Here is a 25,917-nt window from a genome sequence, read left to right as displayed (position 1 = left end):
GTGTGTGAACGTGTGTATCTCTGCATCTGCATTTTCCTTCTATTTCCTTTGGCTTTTTTCTCTGTTTGTTTGTTTTATCCTATTCTGATTTGTTTGGTTTTGTCTTAACATATTTTATCTTTTTTTAAAAAAAGATGCCTGTTTGTTTTCTGAAGAGAGAGAAAAGGAAAGAGTGTGGACTTGGTGGTTGGGGAAGTAGGAAGATTCTGGGGAGGAGTTGGGGAAGGGGAGAATGTAATAAAAATATATTGTTAAATAATTATTTTCAAGAAAAAATGTTAAGTACACTTTAACAGACTGCTTTAAAATCCTGCCTGTGAACGCCTTACTATCAGCCATGACTGGGTCTGTTCCTCTTAACCTCATTTTGATTCTACAAGCAATTTATCATCTTCCTGTTGTGAACCAGAGATCTGTGGGAAAGCCACAGCATATCCCATTGCTTGACCTGGGATGGCTAGAATCTCACAGTTGTGGAGAAATGAAATGCTGTGGATCAAGAACCAATGTTATCTCCAACTCCCTATAGACCACTTCATAGGCACTTATCGTCAGCCTCTGTATCCTGCTAACTACTCAGCTGGAACGCACAGTGACGCTTGCCAGACTTCTCAACCCTTACCAACCCCAAAGCAAGACTGGGACTTCCCCACCTTATAGCTTAGCTGAGGCTCCCACAAAGTCACTGGTACAGGAACTGATCTGTGACTTTCTTTTCCTATGTGACAATTACATGTAGCCTGGTCCATGGTGATGGATGTCATTTAGGGTCATTTGGATTTGTCTTTTCTGGCCATGGCTAAGGATAAGTGATTTTCATATTTCCTCTAAAGCACAGGTTATTATTTTATGCTGACGGTATTCTTTGAATGTCTAGAGATTTGGGGTTGGATGTTGGACACTTTTTCACTGTCTAACTTTCATCTTCCTTTACAGTCTGCTGGTACTCACTTTGAAACACACCTAAGTTACTTGCAGATCTGCTTGGCCCTGTCAGGGCATGCTTTTGAGCTCTAGGACTAGTCCAGTATGACTTTAAACCAAAATTAGTTCAGTTCCAAACGGAGGATGTGACTGACATGGGGCTCTTGACCTTGAATATGCAATTTTCTATGTCTCACTGGTTCCATACATTTTCATCTATTTACTTGGGGGGTTGGAGGTGGGTCTGTTTATGCAAATGTATATGGCCAATCTCCATCCCTCTGTTTTGGATGAAAGTGTAACCCAAACTTCACACATGCGTTTCCTGTAACACTGGAACTTCGATGGAGCCAAAGAGTTTTCATCACTCTGGCCTGGAGCTCTTCCTGCCCATTTCCAGTCATCACCACTCCTCAGAGGCAAGCTGCTCATTTAACTCAATTTTAACTCAGTCACCCGTTCAACAAGCACTCACAGAACACTTAGTGTTGGCCTAACAGTGGGTATGCAGGGAGGACAAGACAGACAAGAGCCTTGACTCATGCGGTGTTCAATACCACACAGAGATGTGAAATCACAATAGTGGTAATTGTTTTGCCAACAGGCTGAAGGTGACATAGAAACATCCACAGAGAGCCATTTCCCTCCCATGGGTCATCAAAGACAGCTTCCTTGAGGCAGTGATGTGACTTAGGATCTAAACAACAAATTGGAGTTCACTGGGAGAAAAGTTGAAAAAAAATACACTCCAAAGATAGGGTTCAAACAAAGTCAAAGTGACTATCGTAAAATAGAATTCAAGGAGTCAAGATTCAGGAGTTCTGGGCTGTGCAATGGTGATAGCGTTGAAGAGGCCCCATTGTGGCAGTTGAAAGACAGGTCAGAGCATTGGGGGGGGGGTAGGCAGGGGAGTTAGTGAGACTCTTTTGGGAGACAGTACCACCTAACAAGAGTTATAGCAGAACCTTTATCTGCATCTGCATTGGTACTTCCACCAGTCTACCTGACAGTCAACTGTGCGTAGACTCTTCCTCATTCTTCATGTCTTAACTTGAGGTAAATTGACCAGGCTGATGATGGATGACACTGGGAATGAGGGAGAGGCAGAGCAAGGATGGTCCTGAGGCTCAGGGAGTCTGGTGGATGGGTACCACTGATGCAGATGCTGATAAAGGTTTGTCTGCAACTCTCATCGGGAAGCCGACTGGGAAAAGTTGATTCCAGTTTGGTCTACTGTGCTGGACCTGGTTTGTAGCATCAGGAGGCACTGGAAGATAGGCAGTTAGCAGCACTGAGAGTTAAGAGAGAAGGGACCTGGCTGCAGATGAAAAATGCTCATCATTTGCATTGTTTCATAATGAAGCTGTGGGCGGGGTGAGATCTGTCGGAGAGAGGTGAGAGCTGCCAGCCAGATGCTGAGGCCTGCTGGCTTACAAGGATGAGCTGGAGGACAGGACCCCATTAAGGGGAGGAGGGAAAAGAGGAGGAGCACAGGTTTGAACAAAATCCAGCTGCCTAAGGGCTGAGCGGAGCAGGAGCTGAGGTCGCCCTTGTTGTCCTACAGGGAAGGCAGGTGAGGTGAGCACTCAGACACACTCAATGGCTGTACATCTGGGTCTGTTTTTCTGGTTAAGAGCCAGACTGTGAGTTAAAAGTGACGGTTCAGGGTTAGGGACACTGGCGGAAGGACAAGGTGGCAGCAGAACAGACAAAAGGGGTAGGTGGCTTTTGATTGTGGGTTCGTTCTTATGGCTACTCTAAAGCTTGTTTAAAGCCAATATCCATGCTGGTGAGGAGAAAGAGTTTTGAGGACAGGAGATGGAATGGGAGGTTCTGGGATGGTGACAAGTGGGATGGAGAGAAAGCATCCTTTCCCATAGGAGGCTGAAGATGGTCTGTCTGTGATGTGAGGTGGGAAGAAAGGCTGGCTGAGGGTGATCACGTGTGTGTGTGTGTGTGTGTGTGTGTGTGTGTGTGTGTGTGTGTGTGTGTGTGTGTGTGTGTGTAATGGCTGCATGTGTCCTATGTCTGGATGCGGGTCTATTGGAGAGATGTCTTCCTTCAGTCAGTAGGAAAGTAAATTGACCAGGGATGAAGGCAATGTCCCCAGGTGTGCTGGACAAAGAGGAAGCACACAAATGGGCTCTGCCAGGCTAAGAGCCACCAGGCTAGGGCATCTTACAAAAGCTGAATCGTCAGGTGGGAAAGGGTATGTATTGTTGGACGGAATGTTCTGTACCCAAGCCGGGTCAGGAGCTACCCGAGGTTGGGAATTGTGGTCACCTAGAGGAGAACACAGTAGCCAAGAACCTCCAGGTGATACTGGGCACAGTGGAAAAGGGAGCATACATGATGGGAGCCTGCCTGTCTCTCCTGAGCTCTGAGAGAACTCTGAGGAACTAGGGAGTGACATGGCAGCTCCGCATCAGGAAGCTGGCCTGTCAGTAGTGTGACGAGTGACAGGGGAGCAGGATTTGGGTAATAGCCCTGAGAGACAATAGAGGGAGGGGTAAAAGCCAGGCTAATGGGAGGGATGGGCCCCCACTGGGCAAGCCCAGGAAAGACGGGGCCCCTGTCACCCCAACAGGTGGAGCTCACTGGCAGGGTGCACACATACAGCTGTGCTACAACAGGGCAGGGAAGAGGGAAGGCTTGGCGGGCCTAGGAGAGAGATAAGAGTTGGGACTGCCCTGGGAATGCTGGATCTGTCCTCTGGACAAGTGAGGAGGGAGTGGGGATGGATTTGAACATTGACAGAATGAGCCTTGGCAGGAGTTGTTTTCAGAGACTATAATGATCCGGGTTCTTGGGGAATTCTATACTTTTCAGGAAGGGTCTCTTGATTTCCTTCCTCTCAGCTCTACACTGTGTGGCCTGAGAGCAGGGGCAGAGACAGCTTCTTCCCCGGTATACACCAATACTCTTTCTTTAGCTTCACCCCCTCTCTAATGGTTATCAATAGCAAGGGACAATCTTTTTTGTTGCTTCCAAGTATAAAGCAAGAAGCAGCTACTTCAGGTCCCTGGACCTTATATAGCATTGAGTGCTATGCAGACATCACCTTGCTTTCCATTAGAGAGACCCTCTGTGTCCGATGGGGGACAGTGGGGTGATGGGGAGGTGAACTGGTACTGCTGGGCAGGGGGAATGACAAGAGGCTAATGGGAGGGAAATCACAGTAGAAGGCAATTACTGTCAAGTATGGGCAAACAGATGGGCAGCTCTGAGCATCGGAACTGAAGGTAGAGGGCAAGGCCAACCACTGGAGGGTGTTTGCCTACACTGCCAAGAGGCTCTGAAGGCAGAGATGGTCAAGATTCTGGGGAATGTTCCATTGAAGGGCACACAGTCAGAGAAAGACAGAGTCACAGAGATCATGAGAGTGCAGGAGAGAAGGAGGAGAAGAGAGAAAAGAGTGGGCTCTGGAGCTCAGTTTGCAGCTGGGCTGTCACCCTATAGTGTGGTCTCTGGGCTGAAAGAGACAAAGCTCTCATGGTCACCTTAAGCTCAGCCCAGAGCAGACTGATAAGAAGCCAAGAAGTGAGGTCTATAAGTATGGCTTAGAGGTGTCCCCAGTTCCAGACAGGGCTATGCAAGGCTGCAAAGCCAAGTCAGAAGTTTGTAAAAGGATTCTCCATGTAGATCTTGTAAGTTGTATCACATCAGATGCTGTGGGGAGTGTTTGGCTGTCCCACGAGGTCAGGTGTGGCACGGACAAGGAACTATGTGGATATATTTGTAACTCTGAGCACAGGGGCTCCTATCATTTCTCTTCCCCACATCTGATGAAATAATTCTATCACTTGTTCTAGAAAAGTGTTTAAAGCTCATGACTTGCTGGGACATGTGATGTTTCCTTTTCCTCTTTATCTTGGCCCAGATCCCACACTGCCTTTCAGCCCACTATCTTCATCCTTCACAGAACCTCAGAGTCAAGACACAGGGCCAGAGTACCTCCTTAAAAGTATGTTAAGGCAGAAACCTTACAGATGGTGTAGGGGTGATTTGGAAACTGGACAGGGTTGGGAGGCCAAGAATGATGGCTGCACAAAATTGTCCTAAATCAAATTGTCAGTGTCAGTTAAAGCAGTAGCAACAGTGGAAGCCATGCATTGAACACCTACTGGGCCACTCTCAATCGGTCAACATGTAAGCTGGACTCCTGTTTACAAAACCAAATCTGAGAACTGATTCCTTGAGGGACAGGTTCCTTGCTCATGATGCATGTCAGAGCTGATGTAGACCCAGCCCTGTTCTACTGGAGTTTCTTACTGCCGCTCAGCTATGTAGATTTGTTGAAAGAGAACATGGCAACAGATCAGGTTGTTTTTTTCATATTCTCTCTCTCTCTCTCTCTCTCTCTCTCTCTCTCTCTCTCTCTCTCTCTCTCTCTCTCTCTCTCTCTCTCTCTGTGTGTGTGTGTGTGTGTGTGTGTGTTCCCATGCATTGGAAGGTCAGAGGACAATCTTGGTTATCACCTCATGAGTGGTTCCATCTACCTTACTTTTGAAACAGTGTCTGTTGCTGATACTGAGTCCATCAGGAAGGGTAGACTGGTTGACCAGCAAGCCCCAGGATTCTGCGAGTCTCTCTCTGCCTTTCTGAAGTAGGGATTACAAGGTCACATCAATATGCCAAGCTTTTTAAGCCGGGCATGGGAATTGAACTCAGGTCCTCCTGTTTGCAAGGCAAACACTTTCCTGGCCAAGCCCTAGGTTTGCAGATCTTTACCTGCTTTATAATAAGAGGATGAGGCAGCAGTCTGAGATCAGAAGTCATACAGAGTTCTACAGCTACGAGTCATGGTGGTACCTACCTATCATCTCAGCCCCTGGAGGGTGGAGGTAGAAGGATTGCTAAGAACTCCAGGCAAGCCTGAGCTCCATAGCCAGATTCGGTCTCAAACTAAGAGAAGGGAGGGAAGAAAAAGAGAGGGAGAGGAAGGGGTTGAGATGGGAAACACAGAACAGATAGCTCTTGAAAGTTGGAGCTTCCTGGTGTTTTGAGCAGCTGGCCCCAGCAGGGGCTACCCACTCCGTCTCCCAAGCCTCCACTAGAAAGACCTTGGAGTGTCTTTCTAGGAGGGACAGTCAAGGAGTGGGGGTCAAAGTGTTAAAGGGAATTAAGTTTGGCCTAAATGTTTTTCCATACAGAGTGCTCTGTAACTCAACTTGTTATGTAAACAAACTGTAACCCTTCAGTGTAACAATCAGGAGTGGCCAACCACAGATGGCCAACTGTTCAAAACACTGTCAGATAAGGTGCTCACAAGACAGGCTGTCCACAGCTCACTTGTATTTTCTATAGGTCACCTGCTGTCACTGTGAGTTAAACCTGTCCATGTCCTTTATTTATTGTATTCTTTGGTTTCTGAGTCCCCCTATGTAGCCAGCTTGGCATGAACTCATGATCCTTAGCACCTCTACCCCCACCCCAGTTCTGGGATACAGGCCTACCCTATCACAAATGCCTGTTTCTTGCTCAGACAGAGTCTAACTATATAACTTTGGCTGGCCTGGAACTCGCTTTGTAGACCAGGTTGGCCTCAACTTCACAGAGATCCACTTGCTTCTGCTTCTAGTTCCTGGGTGCTGCAACTACAAGTTGGCCTTCTGTCTTTTGGGGGAAACAAGGTCTCATGGAGCCTAGGCTGGATTTGAACCCATAGGTAGTGAAGGATAACCTTGAATTTCTGATCTTCCTACTTCTACCGCCCAGCAATGCTTGGGTTGCAGGTGTTTGCCACCATGCTCAGCTTACATGGTGCTGAGATAGGACCCCAAGGCTTAGTGCAGGCTAGGTAAACATCCTACCAACTGAACTGCAGCCCCAAGCTCTGATTTCCATGTTTTCAGAGGCATGTATATGATGGAAGTGCACATCGACAGGAACAGATGGGTAGATCTAAGGGCTGGAAGCCACTTCTGACTTTGAGGATCAGAATTGTGGTCCTTGTGACCCCAAGACAACATGCTTTCTCGTTCTTCATAGTTTTAACCATACATGGAGGAAATAAGAAGTCGTAAAAAGCCCAGGGGTCGGAACAGAGCCCTGGCTGGTATCCCAGTTAGCATCAGCCTCACCTGTGACCCATGCCAAGTTACACAACCACACCTTCATAAGACCTTATTGCTCATTGTAGGATCAGAATATACACACTCCTGCTTCACAGAGTTTCTGTGAGGCTCAAGGGAGACTCCAGAGAAGAATGGGAGGTCCCCCACCTGGTCCCTGAGCTTACCTCCTGACAATGGGTCCCTTCTATTTTACAGACTCCCTTCCTTCCAAATGGGCTCTTCTTCCTTTTACCGAGTTCTCCTATTGGTTGGCTTCTGTGCTCCAATATTCTGCATGTTGTCATCCAATCCCTACAACCAAGAGTCCTCCCACCTTCCCTCTATGAAGAAAAACCCGGCCTCCCAGGTGTCTCCCAGCAACACCAGATTCTCCTTCCTCCTGTACCAGAGGCTGGCTCAGGAAAACCCAGGTCAGAATATCCTCTTTTCTCCTGTGAGTATCTCTACCTCCCTGGCCATGCTGTCCCTAGGGGCCCGCTCAGCCACCAAGACACAGATCCTCCGGACTCTTGGCTTCAACTTCACGTGGGTTTCGGAGCCCACCATCCACATGGGCTTCGAGTACCTCGTCCGCTCACTAAACAAGTGCCACCAAGGCCGGGAATTGCGGATGGGCAGCGTCCTCTTCATCAGGAAGGAGCTACAGCTGCAGGCCACGTTTCTGGACAGGGTCAAGAAGCTTTACGGGGCAAAAGTCTTTTCTGAAGACTTCTCAAATGCTGCCACCGCCCAGGCCCAGATCAACAGTTATGTGGAAAAGGAGACCAAAGGGAAGGTGGTGGATGTAATCCAAGACCTTGACTCTCAGACAGCCATGGTCCTGGTGAACCACATCTTCTTTAAAGGTGAGGTTGCTTTGCCCTTCTCTTTCTCTTTCCTTCATTTCTCTTTTCTTTTCTTTTCTTTTCTTTTCTTTTCTTTTCTTTTCTTTTCTTTTCTTTTCTCTTCTCTTCTCTTCTCTTCTCTTTTCTTTTCTTTTCTTTTCGTTTACCCTTTCCTTCCCTTTTTATGTACTTGGATATTTTTGGTTTGATTGTTGAGTAGGGTCTTAATGCATTTCAAGATGGCCTCTATCAAGCCATGCAGCGGAGGATGGCCTTGAACTTCTGATTCTCCTGCCTCCATCTCCTTAGAGCTGGGGTTATAAGTGTGTTCACCATATCCCATCGATGCAGTGGGGACTGAACCCAAGGCTTTGTGCAAGCTACACACCTCTGCCATCAACAGAGACACGACCCCAGCCCACCCCTGATTTACATTTCTTTTCCTTTGGGTATTGTGTAATCAAGGAAACAGGTGTGTACAACAAGGTCTAGACAGCAGGGTGTGTCTGAGTCCTCATCAGCGTTGCAAGTAGCTACCTGTACATTCTTGGCTGTCTTCTTTTCCTTCTTTCTAGCTGCCATTCATTAATTAATATGGGGCCTCATTTATCTCTGCGTTAGCATGAAGCAAGGGGCTGTCCTAAAGAACTCTGCTAAGCAAGGAGGGCCTCGAACTGTCCTCTGGAACTATTGAGAAGAAAAGAACTTGTATTTTGGCATTGACAGTTATACTACTTCCTGGACATTTCACAGCAGTGACACACCAGGCCCTGTCTGGTCATTTTAAAATTCCAGCCAATGGTGAGAATAGTTTTAAAGATTTGGAAGTGTAGACAAACTGCTCTGTCACACATATCTGTTTAGAGCTTTGCTGATACAAAGCTACTGTCATGAAGGACAATGATCTGAAGCCAAATGAGTATCAGCTTTGAAGGCACATTACCCTGAGTTTGGGGTCTACCTATGCCCCTTTCTTGTTTCACAGTCCTAAGTGTGTTTCTGAGAAAGATCTGCCAAGGGCTAAGTGTCCACTCTGGGCTGGTCTCTGCCTCTTGCCTGGGCAATCACTAAGCACACACAGCCTCACAGGACCATGCCTGAAGTGACTGTGTGCCACTGTGTCATGGTTCCTTCCTTCCCTCCATCCTCCCATCTTCCCAACCTCCAGTCCATCCAATCAGCTATTCACCCACACATCCATTTTCCTATTAACCAATCCAGTCCATTGATCTGTCTAGCCATCTACCCATGCATCCTCCAAACAGAAAATAAGAGGGCAAGAAAACTGGCCTGCTTTCCTTTGTTGATGAGATACCTTCATTTGCTATATATTATCCTGTTTTGGTTTATTTCTAAAGCCGTATGCACAACACAAGGCTGTTTTAAAGTGTCCAAGTGTTAAAGGGTCTTCAGTTTTGCTGGCATCTTCAACAAGGCTGCACTGTGATTGGAAGCATAGACAAGCTGATGACTGTTACGCATGTCTGTCTAGAGCAGAGGTCCTCAACTTCTGAGTTACAACCTCTTGGGGGGGGAGTCAAATGACCCTTTCATAGGAGTTGCATATTAGATGCCCTGCATATCAATATCTACATTACGATTCATAACAGTAGCAAAATTACCGTTGTGAAGTAGCAGTGAAGTAACTGTATGGCCAGGGCTCACCACAGCATGAGGAATGGTATTACAGGGTAGCAACATCAGGAAGGTTGAGAACCGCCAGGTTAATCCTTTGCTGTTTGCTAGGACGGTGTATTGAAGAACACTGTTCTGAACCCAAATGAGCCTCAGATTTGAAGGTGGATTTCTGTAATTCCAAAGCTCATTTTCCTCCTCAGAAGGAAGACTCCATCTCCTCAAGAAAATGAGCTCCCTCCCACAATCCCTGCTCTTCCCCACTGTAGACCAGTAATCTACTCTGTGTCTCTGCAACTTGCCTTTGTTAGGCAATTCATGTGTCTAAATGGCAATTGAGATAGGATTCCAGGCCATGTCATCCCCTGCTTTTGTGTGTAGCTAAGGTTCATGCATACTGTCTAACATTTATCAGAAGTCAGTCTTTTTCTAGCCAGTTTCTCTTTTCTGTACTTTTCCTTTCTTTTCTATTCTTTGTTCTCATTGCTAAATGCTAATCTGACACCGTGAACTGAAGCTGGACATTGCTCCTGCAAGGCTTGGATCCAAACATGTGAGCTAGCTCCCATCTCTCCTTCATAATAGCAGTAAAATAGTTATCTGGACAGGCAACACTGTGTGTCAGATGGTGGGTATGCAGGCTGATTTTACTTCAGGCTACTGTGAATACCTTACTGTGACATTAGTGAACATTCATTTGGTGTGGATGTTGTTTTGAGCCTCTTAAGTGTGCACCCAGGAGAAAGACTGCTTGGTCATATGGTAATTCCACTCTCGACTTTAAGAAGCTGGGAGCTGTGTCTGCAGAGCTGACAGCAACAGTGGCACAGGGATCCAGTCTTTTTCATGTTCTCACCGCTATTGCTTTTTTTTCTAAATTTTAGTTTACTTATTTAGTTTGTGTGTGTATGCGTGAATGCACATGCATGTGTGTGTGTGCGCGTGCGTGCGTGCATGCATACATGTGTGTGCGTGCATGTATCAAAAGACAACATATAGGAGTAGTTCTCTTCTTCCATCACCAAGAATTGAACTCAGGTTGTTAGGCTTGGCCAGAGGCACCTTTGTCTACTGAGCCATTGCACCAGCCCTAGTATTTCTTATTATCCATCTTTCTGATGACAGCCATGGTGCTGAGCAGTGGTGACTCGTTATGGTTTCGCTCTGCATTCCCTAATGACTGATGGTGTTTTCCATCTTTCCTTGGGCTTATTGGCTCTGTAAACAGTCTATCTCTGGACAGTAAAATTTTAAGCTCGTTCTTTCCATCTCAGCTTTCAGTTGCAAAGCTGAATATATTCGTACGGAAGATAGGGTACACCTCACTGGTTGTCACTTCACTGCTAGTGTCTGTTTATCTTCTCTGCTTTTCTTTCTCTGTGTCTCCATATTGCCATTCTTTCTGTTGAAATGTTTTCGAGTTTACATTTTCCAAGCTTTTAATTCATTTTTCTTTCACTCTCACTTTACTTTCCTAGGGTTGACCTGGGGATTGCAATTGGCATGGGATTTTAATGTAGTTCATGTTGATTCCAATCATGATTCCAATAGTTGTAAAATTTTTAATCAGTGGTTACATTTCTTCCTTCTCTCTAATGTCGTTGTCATAATTCTTACTTCTGCACATGTGTGCTCAACAATATAGATTTATTATGATCAATTAATTTTGTTTTAAAAGGAATTTGTTTTATGTTATGTGTATGAGTGTCTGCATGCATGTGCACCACAGTGTGCTGTGCCTGTAGAAGCCAGAAGGGGGCGCCAGATCCCACGGAACTGGAGTTATATTCAGTCGTGAGGTGTCATGTAGGTGCTGGGAACAGAACCAGGGTCCTCAGCAAGAGCAATCAGTGTGCTGGAAAGCTGAGCCATCTCTCCAGCCTCAGAGAGGACAACATAACAGGAAGACCTGTTTGTCTAGATTTCTTCTTTATTTAGGGGCAACGTCTCACTCTATAGTCAAGAACTTGCCTTCTCCATCAAACTGGACTTGAACTTACAGCAAGCTCTCTGCCTCTGCCCCCAAGTGCTGGAATTATAGTGTGTACCACTACCTCCAAATCACACACGCTGTCTCCCATGTTTCACACCATCATTTCCTTTGCTGGAGTGAATCCCAGTTACTGTCCCATCCTGACCACAGAGGCCTCTAGCACTGGCAAAAGCTCACTTGCTTTCCTTTGGTCCTGCTGCTGTTCAAGACTTGTATTTTCTGATAAGAAACCATCTGCTCATGGTGTTGAGGTCGTCTCACATGTGAAGTTTCTTCTTTAGGCCTTCTTACTGATTATGATACCTCTAGGTATGGAATCCTTAACTGCGTCGGAAAGTTTCTATAAACCGAGTTTTGGGGGTTTCTGAATGGTTGCTTCTTCCCGTGATGGCCCTCCCTCTCTCATTCCTTTCTTCTGCTTTTGGGAGTTCCACCATGTGTGTATTGCTCTGCCTGAGGGTATATCCCAGCTTTTCATCTTCCTCCATCTTTGTCTCAGTACTCCTCATATTACAGACTTATCAATACATTTTCTAGCTCAGTGTTTATTGTCTTCTGTTAGCTCTCATCTGCTGCTGAGTCTCTCAAGTGAAACTTTCATTTCTGCTACCATATCTTCCAATTCTACTCGATGACTTCGAATCATTTTTCTAACTGCAAGCAAAAGCTTATTAAATACAGTTTTTTTTAAAAGCTCCTTGAGGATGTTCAAAATAGCTGCTTTGACACGTTTGATTAATGAGGCCCATATCTGGCTCTCCTGAGGAACACGTGCTCCCCACCCCCTAAAGTTTGGGGGCATATTTTCTTGTTTCTTTTCATATCGATTTTTTTTGTTTGCTTTCTTTAAAACATTTAAATTATTTATTTTAGCTGTGTGTAAGCACATGTGTATCGTGTGTTGTGTATTTATGGCTGCCTATGGAAGAGGACATCAGATCCCCTGGAACTGGAGCTACAGGCAGTTGTAATCTGGGAGCTGAACTGAGTCCTCTGTAAGAGCAGTGAGAGTTCCTAACCTTAGAGCCATCTCTCTAGACCCTTGGTATGTTGTTAATAATGTAAATCTATTCTAGACATGAACTACTTCCCCTTCAGAGGATTAGTCGTTGCTGTTCATTGGAGCAACCTGTAGCTTCCTGTTTCTTCAGAATGGATTCTTTAAAGTCACAGACGTCTTCTTAGCTGGCAGATCTCCCAATATTTGTAGAGGATCACTGTGTGTATTATGACTTGCCATCCACACTCTGCTCGAAGTCTGTAATTTTGACTCACCCTTTATTTTCTGTCTGTGCACCCCCCAGGCCAGCTGTCAGTGAGAGCTCTGAATCGCCCAGATAGTTTCCAAGCTGCCTACAGCTTTACTCATGTCTGGGGCCTCTTTGTGTTGAGATATGGGGGAGGTTTCCAAATCTCCTGTAAACATTTGATTCTTTAGCTATTTATTTGTTTATCTCTCTGCCATCTTATCTCTTACCCATCCTCCAGCCAGGAAGTGAGGACACTCGTTGCATATGAAATACACTCCCACACCTCTGGGTAGAAGACAGTAGGCACCGAGTGTACTTCAATCGGTTGTGAGGGGAGACTCCCCATTACGACTCAGCCATTTGCCTTGAATGGCCTCTCCTTGGGTCACCACGGCTGACTGGGACCATGTTTAGAGAAGGGTGGCTATGCAGAGGGACTTGCTTGGTCAATTTTGCTGACAGAACCTTCCTCCTGTTTTCTGTTTGCCCTCCTAAGCAGTGCGGTTAGTGCATTATTTGTCTTGACTGTTATGCATTGCTGGAGGTGTTTCAGAGTTCCGCCTGCTTGTCTTGGCAAATGTCCTCGGGGAGATGATATTTGCCTTGGCTGAACCCCAAGTCAGATTAAATACTGGCGGCTTTTATAAGTCATTCTCCTGGTGTTGCAGGAGGCAGGTCAGATAAAGACAATTCCTTGAGAATGAGTCTAGGACTATTTTTGTTTTGAGATATGCTTTCTCTGTGTAGCCTAAGATAGCCTCAAACTCACAATCTTCCAGGCTTGGCCTCCCGTGTTCTGGTATTGCAAGTGTGAGCCACTATGTATGGCCTGAGAATGAGTCTTTAGAGTATTCCAGCCCCATCTGGATATCACTGCAAATGTGGGCTGTGATTTTCCAAGACCATACAGAAGGAAGAATGAGGTGTGGTACTCAAGCCTGTTGGAATGCCACAAACTTTACCACTTCTAACGAGACCCAGTTTATTTTCTTTAATATCTTGTTTCTCAGCTGTAAGAATCTGAGGATTTTCAGAGTTCTAAAGGAATTGATTTTGACCACTGTTGGCAGGAATGTGTATGTGTGTGTGTGTGTGTTTATATGTATGCAAGTGTGTGTATGGTGTGAGTGTAGTGTTTGGTGTGTGTGTGTGCATATGTGGTGTAATATTTATTGTATATTTGCAAGTGTATATGGTCTGTGGGGGTATACATAGTATGTTGTGTGTGTGAAAGTCCATGTAGTAGTGGGGATATGTGGTATGTATGGTATATTTGAGTGGGTATGCAAGTACATATATGGTATGTGTTTATGTGTTTGTGTGTGCAGGTGGTATATGTGTATGGTATGTATATGTAAGTAGTGTATGTGTGTTATGTATATGCGAGGAGTGAATGTGTGATATATGTGATACACATGTTTGTCTCTCTCTCTCCTTCTCTATGTGTAGTGTAAAGTATGGTGTGAACATGTGTTATGTATACATATATACATATATGTACACATACACACACACATACATATATATATGTGTATGTGTGTGTTATGTGTGGTATAGAGTGTGTGTATGGTACGGTGTGTGTGTAAAGGGTTTGTGCGTGGTGTATGTATGTTATAGGTATGTGTGTATGTGAGATGTATATTATGTACATATGTGTGTGTTGGGGGATATATGGTGTGGTATTTGTAGTAAGTATACATGTATGGGTTTGGGATCAAAGTCTGGGCCTTGCAAAGCTAGTTATCGTGGTTTTTATGGAAAATTGAGTTTTTATAGGTCCTCTTCTGCCTGTTTTTACCTTGCAGCTTTCAGGGTTGTAAAGCGCCCTCCTCTTCTGCACTGACTTCAGCCCTCCCCCCTTTTGCACTGATGTAAACCTTCTCTTCTCTCTCCATGCTAAGCCAACTGGACCCAGCCTTTTAGTACTGCAAACACAAACAAGAGCTTCCCATTCCTCCTGAGCAAGGGCACCACTGTACATGTTCCCATGATGCACCAGACCGAGTCGTTTGCTTTTGGAGTGGACAAGGAGCTAGGCTGCTCTATTCTGCAGATGGACTACAGGGGAGATGCTGTGGCCTTCTTTGTCCTCCCTGGCAAGGGCAAGATGAGGCAGCTGGAGAAAAGTCTGTCTGCCAGGAGGCTAAGGAAGTGGAGCCGCTCACTCCAGAAAAGGTAAGCATCACTGTCAGCTTGTAGGGAGCTGTTCATCCGAGGATGGGGAATGTGCTGGTAGCTTCAGTGATAACTCCTGTGGACCAAGCCTCCTCTGCCTGCCGGATGATGATGTTGGTACTGTGTCCACACAGTACCATATGAATGTCACCATCACCTGGTACACACACAATTTCCTCATCATCTTCTTCCATCTTCCCAGATGGAAACAGGCACTGGCTACTTTTCTGTCACTGGGACAAAGCACCAACCAAAGGCAACTTAAGGAGGAAAAAACTTACTTTGACTTACACGCCCAGAGGATGAAAGTCTGCCATGACTTAGAGTGTAGGCTCAAAGTGATAGGCATGGTGACCGGAACAGGAAGCTGAGGGATAACCCCTTTTGAGTCACTGAAGGTAGAAGTTGCTGAGTCATCGAAGGTAGAGGTTGCTGAGTCATTGAAGGTAGAGGTTGCTGAGTCATTGAAGGTAGAGGTTGCTGAGTCACTGAAAGTAGAGGTTGCTGAGTCATTGAAGGTAGAGGTTGCTGAGTCACTGAAGGTAGAGGTTGCTGAAGCTGCATTACTCCCTAGAAAGTGGTAGGGAGTACCTGGGAGGTAGTAAGTGCCTAATAACAGCCATGTTGTTAGCACTGCAAATATTGTAGAGAGTATAAGGAGATTGATCATGTGATATGGAAGATTATTGAATATTTATTTTTAGTCTCTTCACATGACTCCGTGGCATCTTCATCATCCTCCGTGTTTGTCATCTAAGAGGAAAGGAAAGATGAGGTTTAGAACAGTAGTCATTTAAGGAAGATGAGGACCAATGCCTGGGAAGGGCAGGTAAAGTACCCAGGAGCTTGTGAACAGAGGAAGCCTGCTTTCATCTGAGGAATACATCAAGGGTGCAGCGATGACACCAGCCACGGGGATGGACATGGGAGGTGGGCTGGGTATTTCCAGCCTCCTGGCTTTTTATTCCAATGGGATACAAGACAAAACAGATTTCAAAACAGCAAGAAAACTTCTTCCAAGGCAAAATGATAATGCAGATCAAAAAGAAACGGGGTGGCAAGATTACTAATGGACCACACAAGTGAGGCTTCTCCAAGGTCCCAATTATTGTTTGGGGCTCCCTTTTACGAGGCTCAAGAGGAGGAGGTTGGGTACTAAGGGCAGAGCAAGGGTGGTTCTCTGTTTTGATTGATAGGTTAGGCCGTGTCATCAGTCATCTGTTTGCTGCTCACGACCTTCTAATCATGCATCTTGTTGTGACCACATGCACACACAGTGATGCACAGAATAAGATGGTAAATACGGAGTTCTCCCTAAAAGCTCACATAATTTGCCTTATTGCATGCGCACCCGAAGCAGCCTCAGCCAGATGGTCCATTGCCCACACACAATTCCTGATTGTGTTCTAGGACACGTTACCAAGGAATTTTTAAGAGAAGTAAATTACTCCATTGATTAACGCAAGTACATGTGCATCTTTGTGCAGCTTGGCGTTCCCGGGTGGCCAACATTGTCTGGAGGGGTAGTGTGCACAGCTCAGATCAAATGGATTCCAAGCTGTTCCCTTTGTGTTACCTGCCTCAGGGGGGACATGAAGACATAGAGGCTGTGGTGGTGGTGGTGGTGGGGTGCTTCTGATAGAGGCACAGCACTGACAGAGGCGGAAGGTGGAGACTCAAGAGGCTTGCAGGCTTGTCAGGGTTTCTTCTCCTCTCCCGCTGCACTGGTACCAGGTGAAGGAGAAAGACAATGCCTTCTGGAGGTCACAGGAAGGCAGAACACAGAGGGAGCCAGCAAACCCAGAGGTGCCCAGGAGAACAGAAAAGGAGTTGTCTGTGGTACTAAATGTCAGAGAGGTTTGTCAGATGAGGACTGAGGTATCTCTCCAGGGTCTTGGGTTTTTCTTTCTGTGAGCAGCTGAGCAAATAAACATAGACAAAGCACTACAATTAAGCCTAACCATCTTTTAAAATAAGAGAAATGCTATTGAATGTGCCCAGGAGAGCAGCCCATGGTAACTGCTCAATAGATGAAAGGCGTTTGCTCTGGGGTAGGAAAGCCATGACAGAGGAAGAAAACATGCCAAGCTGTAGGTTTGTGCTGACCAATGTGGTAGCCTCTGGCCACAAGTAGTCTTCCATATTTAAATTTAGTAAAATGGAATAAAATTAAGGACAGTGAGATGGCTCAGTGGGTACAGATTCTGCCTTCCAAGCCAGACAACCTGACTTTGAACCTCAGGATCCACAATTTAGAAGGAGAAGACTGACTCCCAAAGGTTGTCCACCACACAAACACACACACACACACAAACACAAATGCATACACATAGACACACACACCCTACACACACCTAGAGAGACACACACACTACACACACACACACACACACACACACACACAAACACATACACACAACCTTGCACACATGTGACACTGAGCCCCATCAATCAATCAGTATAACAAATGAATTAATTAAAATAAGAGCTTAACTCATTTTTTTCTATAGGCAAGTGTCAAATTATTCAGTAGCACAGTGGCAAGCATATTGGACAGGGTATATGTAGGTATATTCCCAGCATGGTACAACACTCTGTGGGGTTTTGTCACCCTGAGAGATTATCAGGAAGTCCCTCTAGACAGGGCCAGGTGATGTGGCTGCTACCATCACTTCCTGATGTCCCCACTGGTGTCTGCTGTGGTACCCATGCTGATTGATCATCTCACTTCCGGTCTTTACTTGATTATAGGATCCCTATGTTTTATTCCGATCCCCAGAGATGAGCTTGCTTATCTGGGAGGCTCAGAGACAGAGCAGCCTGGTGCTTTGGGACCGGAGTCAGTGGACTTCTCTGGCACTCAGTAACAGGGCTGGAGAAAGCACCCTCCAGTAGTGCCACATGGAAGTAGAGATGGGGATATCCTAACCTTGTCTCTTCCCTTTTTATTCTCCATAGATGGATCAAGGTGTTCATTCCAAAATTTTCCATCTCTGCTTCCTACAACCTGGAAACCATCCTCCCCAAGATGGGAATCCGCGATGCCTTTAACTCAAACGCTGACTTCTCCGGAATTACAAAGACACACTTCCTGCAGGTTTCTAAGGTAAACTGATGGAGATGTGTGCGAGAAAGTCCACACCAGAAGGCACAACTAAAAAAGGACTCCCATCTTACTGCGAAGATCACAGTCTGGAGAGGGTGAGGTGTTTAACAGCCAAAGGAAAGGCCAAGTCTTGTGGCTGCCAGGCCTGGGCCACCTGACTCACAGACCCACATAATATCCCTTCAAGAAAATAATCTGTGCTTCTTTTAAAAGCAGGTCTGTTCCTAGCAAGCAACACAGTTGCCACATGCCTGAATTGGAAGAACAGATAGGCATCTAACATCTCTTCCTTCCCCACCATCATTGAATTCCCAAACAGCTGTTAGGCAGCTGCTGCTCAGGTGTCTTTTGGACCTGCGGATGTGGCTTTTGTCCTAAAGGGGGAGGGAAGGAGCTAAAAGCCAGATATTTTGGTCCTCGTGAGAAATTATTGAATTCAATTCCCGCGTGATACAGCAATTGTTGCATCTGAAATCGCTTAGCCTGGTAGTCTAATCGGTGTCCCATGTCCTCATGCCGCACAGAAAGTCTCTTCATTTAATGGGTTGTCTGTCTAGCTTCTATCCACATCCAAGTCCATACTCGTCAGGTTTTTTATCTGGTTAATTTATATGTTTACTTATGTGTTAATTTGACAATGGTGGTCAGATATTGTTCTGAGGACATTTTTGTCATTGGTCCCAGGGAAAAAAAGACTGAGAGGTCCCCCATGGGACATAATGAGCCCAATAGAGCTTTACCCACTGAGAACACTCCTATGCACCTGAAAAGCTGTCCTCAAGGCAGTTCCCAGCCCATGGTGTATCTTGGCCATTGTCACAGTCTGAGAGCCTCTTCCCTAGAAGAGAAAACAGCATCAGCCTTTGGTAGCAGAAGGCTCAGGACACAGTTTCTCTGGGATCCGCTGACACCTGTCCTCCCATTTACAGGCTGCTCACAAGGCTGTGCTGGACGTCAGCGAGGAGGGGACAGAAGCCGCGGCAGCCACCACCACCAAACTTATAGTCCGCTCAAGGGACACCCCGTCTTCTATCATTGCCTTCAAGGAACCCTTCCTGATTCTACTTCTAGATAAAAACACAGAATCTGTTCTCTTTCTAGGGAAAGTTGAAAACCCCAGGAAGATGTAGGTTGGAGATGAACTGTTGGCTGGTCTCACACTGATCATGCGCAAGAAATAGGTGTGTGTTGGAAGACGATTGCAGGGTGACATCAAGTCTCGCTTCCTTGCTTGAGGCCCCCTTGACTCCAACAGGAGCCTGTTGTCCCTAAGGATTAGCACAATGGGGCCCAATCATAGAAGAGACAGCAGGGCCTGGTCACCCTGCCAGTGGCCCCTCCCACCTGTTTTCCCATAAAGCCTTTTCCTGGAATGTGGCAGGTCAGGCAGGGCTCCATTCTAAGAGTTCCAGGGAGCTCTTAGAAATGATGACACACAGGACTCAGTACCTTTGCTTTTATGGCTGGCTCCCAGCACTGCATTCAATAAACCTGAAATGTGGACTCAGTGGTAACAGACCCCCCCCTTCCTCCCCCATCACCAGGGCCCTAAGCTGAAAACGAGGGATTGCCCACTTCTGAGTGGCTGGGTGACATTCAGTGGTGACATTGCGGTAGGTATGTGGTGGATTCATACTCTCATTTGCTCAGTTGAGCTCTTCAATGGCTCCTGGCATGCTGGGTCTAGGAGAGGGAGAGGGAGAGGGAGAGGGAGAGAGAGAGAGAGAGCAAGAGAGAGAGGGAGAGGGAGAGGGAGAGGGAGAGGGAGAGAGAGAGCACATTCAATATCGAGGAAATGTGCACAAAGAGGTTGTAACAAATTAGGGTAAGTGTCATAAAAGCTGTGTAGGATAGTGGGGACACTCATAGGAGAGGCATGGGAGGGGCAGTGGGAAGGCCCTACGACTGGAGCATTGTGTGTTATGGGCGTGCAGGTAAATGGAGAGAGGGTGACACAGGAACACACACTGCCTGGGAAGCCGCCTAGGCCAGGCAAGGGATGGGAATGGGAACCTCACTGGGTTTCTTAAGCAGGAACATATCAAGTGTCAGTGCAGAATGGGTTGTAAAGACCTCTCCAATGTGGCCACCTTTCTGGCCCCAAGACACCCTGACTGTGGCTGTTTATATTGACAACAGCTTGGCATATCCTGAAAGCCACACTGAATGCCCCCTGGGCCCTGGAGGCAGAGGCAGCTCCCTGCCTTCACAGCCCCGCCCCCACTGCCAGGTGTCCTGTGTGGGCTCCTGGCCACTTCATTTCACAGCACTGGCATGTCCCCTGCAACCTTTAGCAAAGCTCAGGTTCTTTTTCTGAAGGCACTGGTGTCCCCCATCTCCCCCCTTCCCCCGCCCTGCATCCCAATGCTGGATTTTCCAGGCTGTTACATAGAAAAGAATATATCTATATCTACATCTACATCTATATCATCTATATCTATATCTAGAGAGAGAGAGAGAGAAAGAGAGAGAGAGAGAGAGAGAGAGAGAGAGAGAGAGAGAGAGAGAGAGAGAGAGAGAGAGAGAGAGAGAGAGAGAGAGAGAGAGAGAGAGAGAGAGATATCAAACCAGAGAGATGTATGCAGGCTTACAGAAGAAAGTTGGGTTTCGGCGCCCTCTGCTGGGAAGCAAGCAAAGTGCAGGTTGGGAGGCTTGAATGTATGTGAGGTGTGAATCGGAAAACCTTGTCCCCATGGGCTGGTCCATGAGTTCAAAATCATCAGTAACAGAACATCAAGAATGACTAAGCTTGGCATGACTGTCCTACCAAATTTGACTAACAGGTATTCTAAAGGAAGATAGAGCTAATAGAAATCAGGATGACATCATCTCCAAAAGGCATCTCAGTGAACAGTCAAACTATAGATTCCCAGTACTGAACCCAGAGTACCAGGCTCTGGGCTGTTCCTACAGTTCCAGAGTCACTTGTCCAACGTTTCTAGTTGTGATGGTCAGGATTGACTGTCAGCTCTACAGAGAGCATTCGTTACTCTCTTCTTTGTGTCTACGGATGCAGTGCGACCCACTGCCTCAAGCTCCAGCCACCGAAACTTCTCTGCACTGTACCCTTGATCCATTACACCGAACAGACCTTTCCTTTCTTATGCTGGTTTTTCCAGGTTGTTTATTGGCCAGGACCACAAGACGAGTAACTATTATTCTAACCAAGCTCTATGTCCTACACATCAGACATCTCCTCAATGAGCCGTCCTTTTTTGTTTAAACCATTTGATGTCCCCACTTCCTGTATATTCTGCTTGAGCAGGGTGTGCAGAACATGGGCTCTTCAGTGTTAAGCAGCCTTCACGATGCAGAGCTGAGCTGGCTCCGTGGCCGCTACCAAAGCAGCTTAGAATGTAAATAAAACAATGGCTGCCCATTCCTGTCTGTGTAGGAATATTTTAAATATTGTAAACCATGCGGGGTACCCTGGCTAGGGCTCTGGGCATTCAGAACTTCTAAGTGGATGTTGAATCAGTCTGCAGGCCTTGAACTGAACTGAGTACCTACTATGGGCAGAAGCAGTCCTGAGGCTGGGGTGTGGTCAAGAATCACTCCCACATTGTGGAGTTTACAGTGAGGTAGGAGGAAGAAGGGACGAGCTAACACTTGCTGAGACAGAGGCTGCTCACATGGGCTGAAAGCACTTGTGTAAGTACCAGCATTGGGAAGACCACCGAGTGCACCGTTATGGCTTCAACTTGTGTCTCTGTCCCACAGGGCACAAGACACCGGTAAGAGCTGCTTCTGGGGTCTGACATTGGGGAACTCATGAGCAAGATAGGTGCCCAGCATGCAGGCAAGAGGCAGAAGGGACCAAGCTCAGGGAAAAGGGCTACAGTTCAGACTCTTTGAGACAGAATGGAAAGGCAGCCCTGCCCCATCCCGACTGTGCATCCTTTAGGACTCTGTTTAATCTCCATGTGCTTTGTCCCCACTCTTAAGAGCCCACACCCCACCCCACCCGGCCCCACGTCATCAAGTTGCCCAGTGAGCAAGCACACTGAGAATGCTGAGGAAGACTTGTCCCAGATCACCGGTGCTCAGGGAGCACTGCCCATGTACTGGTGCTCTTACGGAGGCTTTTGTCTAGAAGATGGGGAGCAAGGATGGTTCTGCTAAGCTGGGAGCTGTGGAGAACGGTGGGCATCTATGCAGAATGTCTTCCACCCACCTCCCTACACTCCCATTCTCAGAGACACCCATGACACCTGATACCCACCATCTGCCATCCTTCCTGAAGCTAAGAATGGGCTACAGAAGAGCCTGCTCAATGGTGTGAGCTTGCTTCCAGGTGATAGCACACCTCTTCTCTGCAGCCTGAAGGAGCCCACATATAATGGCAACATCACTTGCTTTGTGATAGCTTCTAAGATTGGCGTGATAACATGAAGCAGGCATGTGGCCCAGGACCTAACGTGTGGGGTGGCCAGTGTTGAAAATCATAAGCCACTTGTTCACAACTGGCCTATTCATCACAATTCCTTTCTCTGCTGTTGTGGTTAGCCATACCATACTGACAGAGAATGGGGGTCTCTTTTACTATTAATAAGGTCTGTTCTTAGACAACTTTATCCATGTATGCAATGCATTCTGGTTACTCCCCCCTGCCCTCTCGCAGCCCCTTTTCTTCCTTACAAGTATTTCTCCATAATTACTAGTTTTTGTTTTGTTTCATCTTTCATGGAGTTTAAATAAGGCCATCTGTGTGACCCTGCCTGGTACTCTCAGCAGTGGATACTCAGCTGGGTCACATGTCACCTCCTCTTCCAGAATCTCTTCGTTGCCAATTGGTCATCAATGTGACGAAGTGAGTTTCTGTGTAGCAAATGTGTGTATCTGCAGCACACCCATGTGCCTGCCCTGTGCCAACACAACAGACACCAGCACCAGTTGTGTGGGTTATTGCCACAAAGATCCCACAGACCAAAAGCATTCTGCAAGCCAGCTTGAGAAGAGTGTGATGACACACTGTGTTACAAGCATGCCCAGAGGAAGTGACACAGCCCGGGGCAGAGATAGACATAGGGGGTGGTTTTCTGAAGTAGGCGCTGGCGTCTGTCTGAGAAGTAGAAGGGGCGGGAATGTCATTCTAGGCAGGAGACAGAGTGTGCAGGAAAGAAACGGGGTTCCTTTGCTTATCAGCAGTTGTTTGGGGTGAGGCAAGAGCAGAGTTTCAGGGGTGGGAGGTGAGGTATGAGCTTGGCAGAGCAGTGACATCCTGTGAGCATCTGGGAGAAACGGGCTCTCTGGAGACTGCCAAAGGGGAGATGAACACAGTTTAGAACGGAGAACAGGTGGGCACTGCCAGGCCTGCAGTCAACGTAAGGGAGAGATGAGGTTAGTGCGGCCAGGGCTGGGATCCAGTGCTCTGTCACAGGCAGAGATGCTTGGTCATCAATAAAAACCCAAGGCTTCGCTGGTCGAGCCAGTGAGAGGTGCCTGTGTTGGGGGCAGGCCCCGCAAGTGAGCAGTCTAGAGAACCAGGCAGCAAAGCAGGACTCAAAGCGGCCATTCTGGGAGCTGGGAGTCCATACATGCCTTTGGTTCTAGGAAGTGGTCGATGAGTGGAGGGGAGATTCCTGGAAAAAGGAACAGAGAGGCTTATTAGCGGGTGCAGCCAATTCTATCATACTGACTGATAGGATACCCAGAAAGTCAAGCTACCAGGAAGTTACATGCGTTGGGCACCTCTGGCACACTCTGTCATGTGTCGTCTCCACTCTCTCTGAGGGCAACCTGCAAAACAAAGGTATTTGCCCCTTACAGAACAGGAAGTGGATCTCAAAAAGAGGGAACAGCCTTTTGAGTGGTGCCGTGGTGGTGTCGTAGGGAGCAAAGCTTTACTCTCAGAGCATACAGTGCTGAGGCTCGGCTGGAAAAGACAGTACCAGAATCCTCATAAGGAGCTCCAGTGAGGGGACACCAGAGCCTGGTCCCAGGTGAGGGCACATGGGCACGTGACCTCGCCTCCCCACAGCTCGGGCCTGACTCCACCTCTCCCACACCGTGTCTTCTGCTCCCCACAGGACCCTGCGTACAGCCGCGGTGGGAAAAGAGACAGGGCAAATGTCCATTCTCACTTTCCCTGTTGAAATCCAGGTGGCCCGGCGTGGCACAAGCACCTCCACCCACTCAGCTGTTTGCAGGTTCTGTGTGGCAGGAACTTGAGAGCATCTCCAGCTCTCTCCCTGAGAGAGAGGGTCTGAAGAGACGTTCAAGATGAAGAGAGGAGCTGAAAGTTACCAGCTGTCTCCTTTTTAACGTTACAATGTTATAAGTTTTATTGAGGTGTCTCCTTTTTTTTATTAGGTATTTTCCTCGTTTACATTTTCAATGCTATCCCAAAGGTCCCCCATACCCACCCCCCCCAATCCCCTACCCACCCACTCCCCCTTTTTGGCCCTGGCGTTCCCCTGTACTGGGGCATATAAAGTTTGCAAGTCCAATGGGCCTCTCTTTGCAGTGATGGCCGACTAGGCCATCTTTTGATACATATGCAGCTAAAGACAAGAGCTCCCGGGTACTGGTTAGTTCATATTGTTGTTCCACCTATAGGGTTGCAGTTCCCTTTAGCTCCTTGGGTAATTTCTCTAGCTCCTCCATTGGGGGCCGTGTGACCCATCCAATAGCTGACTGTGATTATCCACTTCTGTGTTTGCTAGGCCCCGGCATAGTCTCACAAGAGAGAGCTATATCTGGGTCCTTTCAGCAAAAACTTGCTAGTGTATGCAATGGTGTCAGCATTTGGAAGCTGATTATGGGATGGATCCCTGCATATGGCAATCACTAGATGGTCCATCCTTTCGTCACAGCTCCAAATTTTGTCTCTGTAACTCCTTCCATGGGTCTTTTGTTCCCATTTCTAAGAAAGGGTGAAGTGTCCACACTTTGGTCTTCGTTCTTCTTGAATTTCATGCCTTTGGCAAGTTGTATCTTATATCTTGGGTATCCTAAGTTTCTGGGCTAATATCCACTTATCAGTGAGTACATATTGTGCGAGTTCCTCTATGATTGGGTTACTTCACTCAGGATGATACCCTCCAGGTCCATCCATTTGCCTAGGAATTTCATAAATTCATTTTTTAATAGCTGAGTAGTATTCCATTATGTAAATGTACCACATTTTCTGTATCCATTCCTCTGTGTTACAATGTTATTAGTCTTATCAGATCAAGACACAAGTTGGGTAAGAAAGCTTACAAAGGGGCTTGAGGGTATAGCTGAGTTGGTCAAGTGCAGCCCTGGAAACCTGAGGTCAGATTCCCAGAGTGCATGTAAAATGCTAGGTGTGATGGTGCGTGCTTGCAATATCACTGGGGAAGCAGCAATCCCTGGGGTTTTCTGGGCCGCCAGCATCGTCCAATCAGTGAACCTTAGGGCCTAGTGTGAGACCCTAGGGTCTTGTGTGAGACCCTGCCTCATAAAACAAGGCGGATAGCTCCTGAGGAATGACACCCTCTGGGTCTGCCCTCTGCCCTCCATGTGAACATGGCACCCCCCTCCCCCAAACACAGACACACAAACAAAAATAAAAAGTCAACTCTGTCTCATCAGGGCGCGACCATCTCTTAAACAAAATAAACCTTGGCATCAGATCTCCTGGAGCTGGAGTTACAGGCAGTTGTGAGCCACTCAATGTAGGTGTTGGGAACCAAACTCAGGTCCTTTGAAAAAGCAGTACGTGTTTTCTGCCTCTGAGTCACGGCTCCAGTGCCCACTACCTAGTCTTTCAACACTCACTAACCTTCTCTCCAGAACCTTCCACCATCTACACAGATTAGATTTAAAGTGCCCGGAAAAAAATGATGGGATGCTTGGTATGGTGGCAACGGCTCAGAGAGTGACTTGAGAGCAAGTCACTTGGTGTCGTGCGTCTCTCTGTGAAGTAGCAGTGGCCACACTTCCTCAAGGTCTCACTGGATCCTGGTTC

The 25,917-nt window shown here is 46.9% G+C and overlaps 1 protein-coding gene across 3 annotated transcripts; it reads left to right on the top strand.

Annotated features, from left to right (window-relative positions):
- Nucleotides 1–2,452: 2,452 nt before the first annotated feature.
- Serpina9 (serine (or cysteine) peptidase inhibitor, clade A (alpha-1 antiproteinase, antitrypsin), member 9) lies at nt 2,453–19,490 on the top strand. Of its 3 annotated transcripts, none has more exons than NM_001361910.1 (5): nt 2,453–2,497; nt 7,197–7,846; nt 14,605–14,878; nt 17,837–17,984; nt 18,914–19,490. In NM_001361910.1, the coding sequence occupies exons 2-5, from the start codon at nt 7,213–7,215 to the stop codon at nt 19,112–19,114; spliced, it is 1,257 nt and encodes a 418-aa protein (NP_001348839.1). In that variant the 5' UTR covers nt 2,453–2,497; nt 7,197–7,212; the 3' UTR covers nt 19,115–19,490. The 3 variants fall into 3 exon arrangements, with proteins under 3 accessions (NP_001348839.1, NP_082273.1, NP_001348841.1); NM_027997.3 differs by having other exon boundaries at nt 2,453–2,502; NM_001361912.1 differs by having other exon boundaries at nt 2,453–2,641.
- Nucleotides 19,491–25,917: the final 6,427 nt, after the last annotated feature.

The sequence above is a fragment of the Mus musculus genome, chromosome 12, assembly GCF_000001635.26.
Source record: "Mus musculus strain C57BL/6J chromosome 12, GRCm38.p6 C57BL/6J".
NCBI lineage: Eukaryota > Metazoa > Chordata > Mammalia > Rodentia > Muridae > Mus > Mus musculus.
This window is presented reverse-complemented; position numbering and strand designations above follow the sequence as displayed.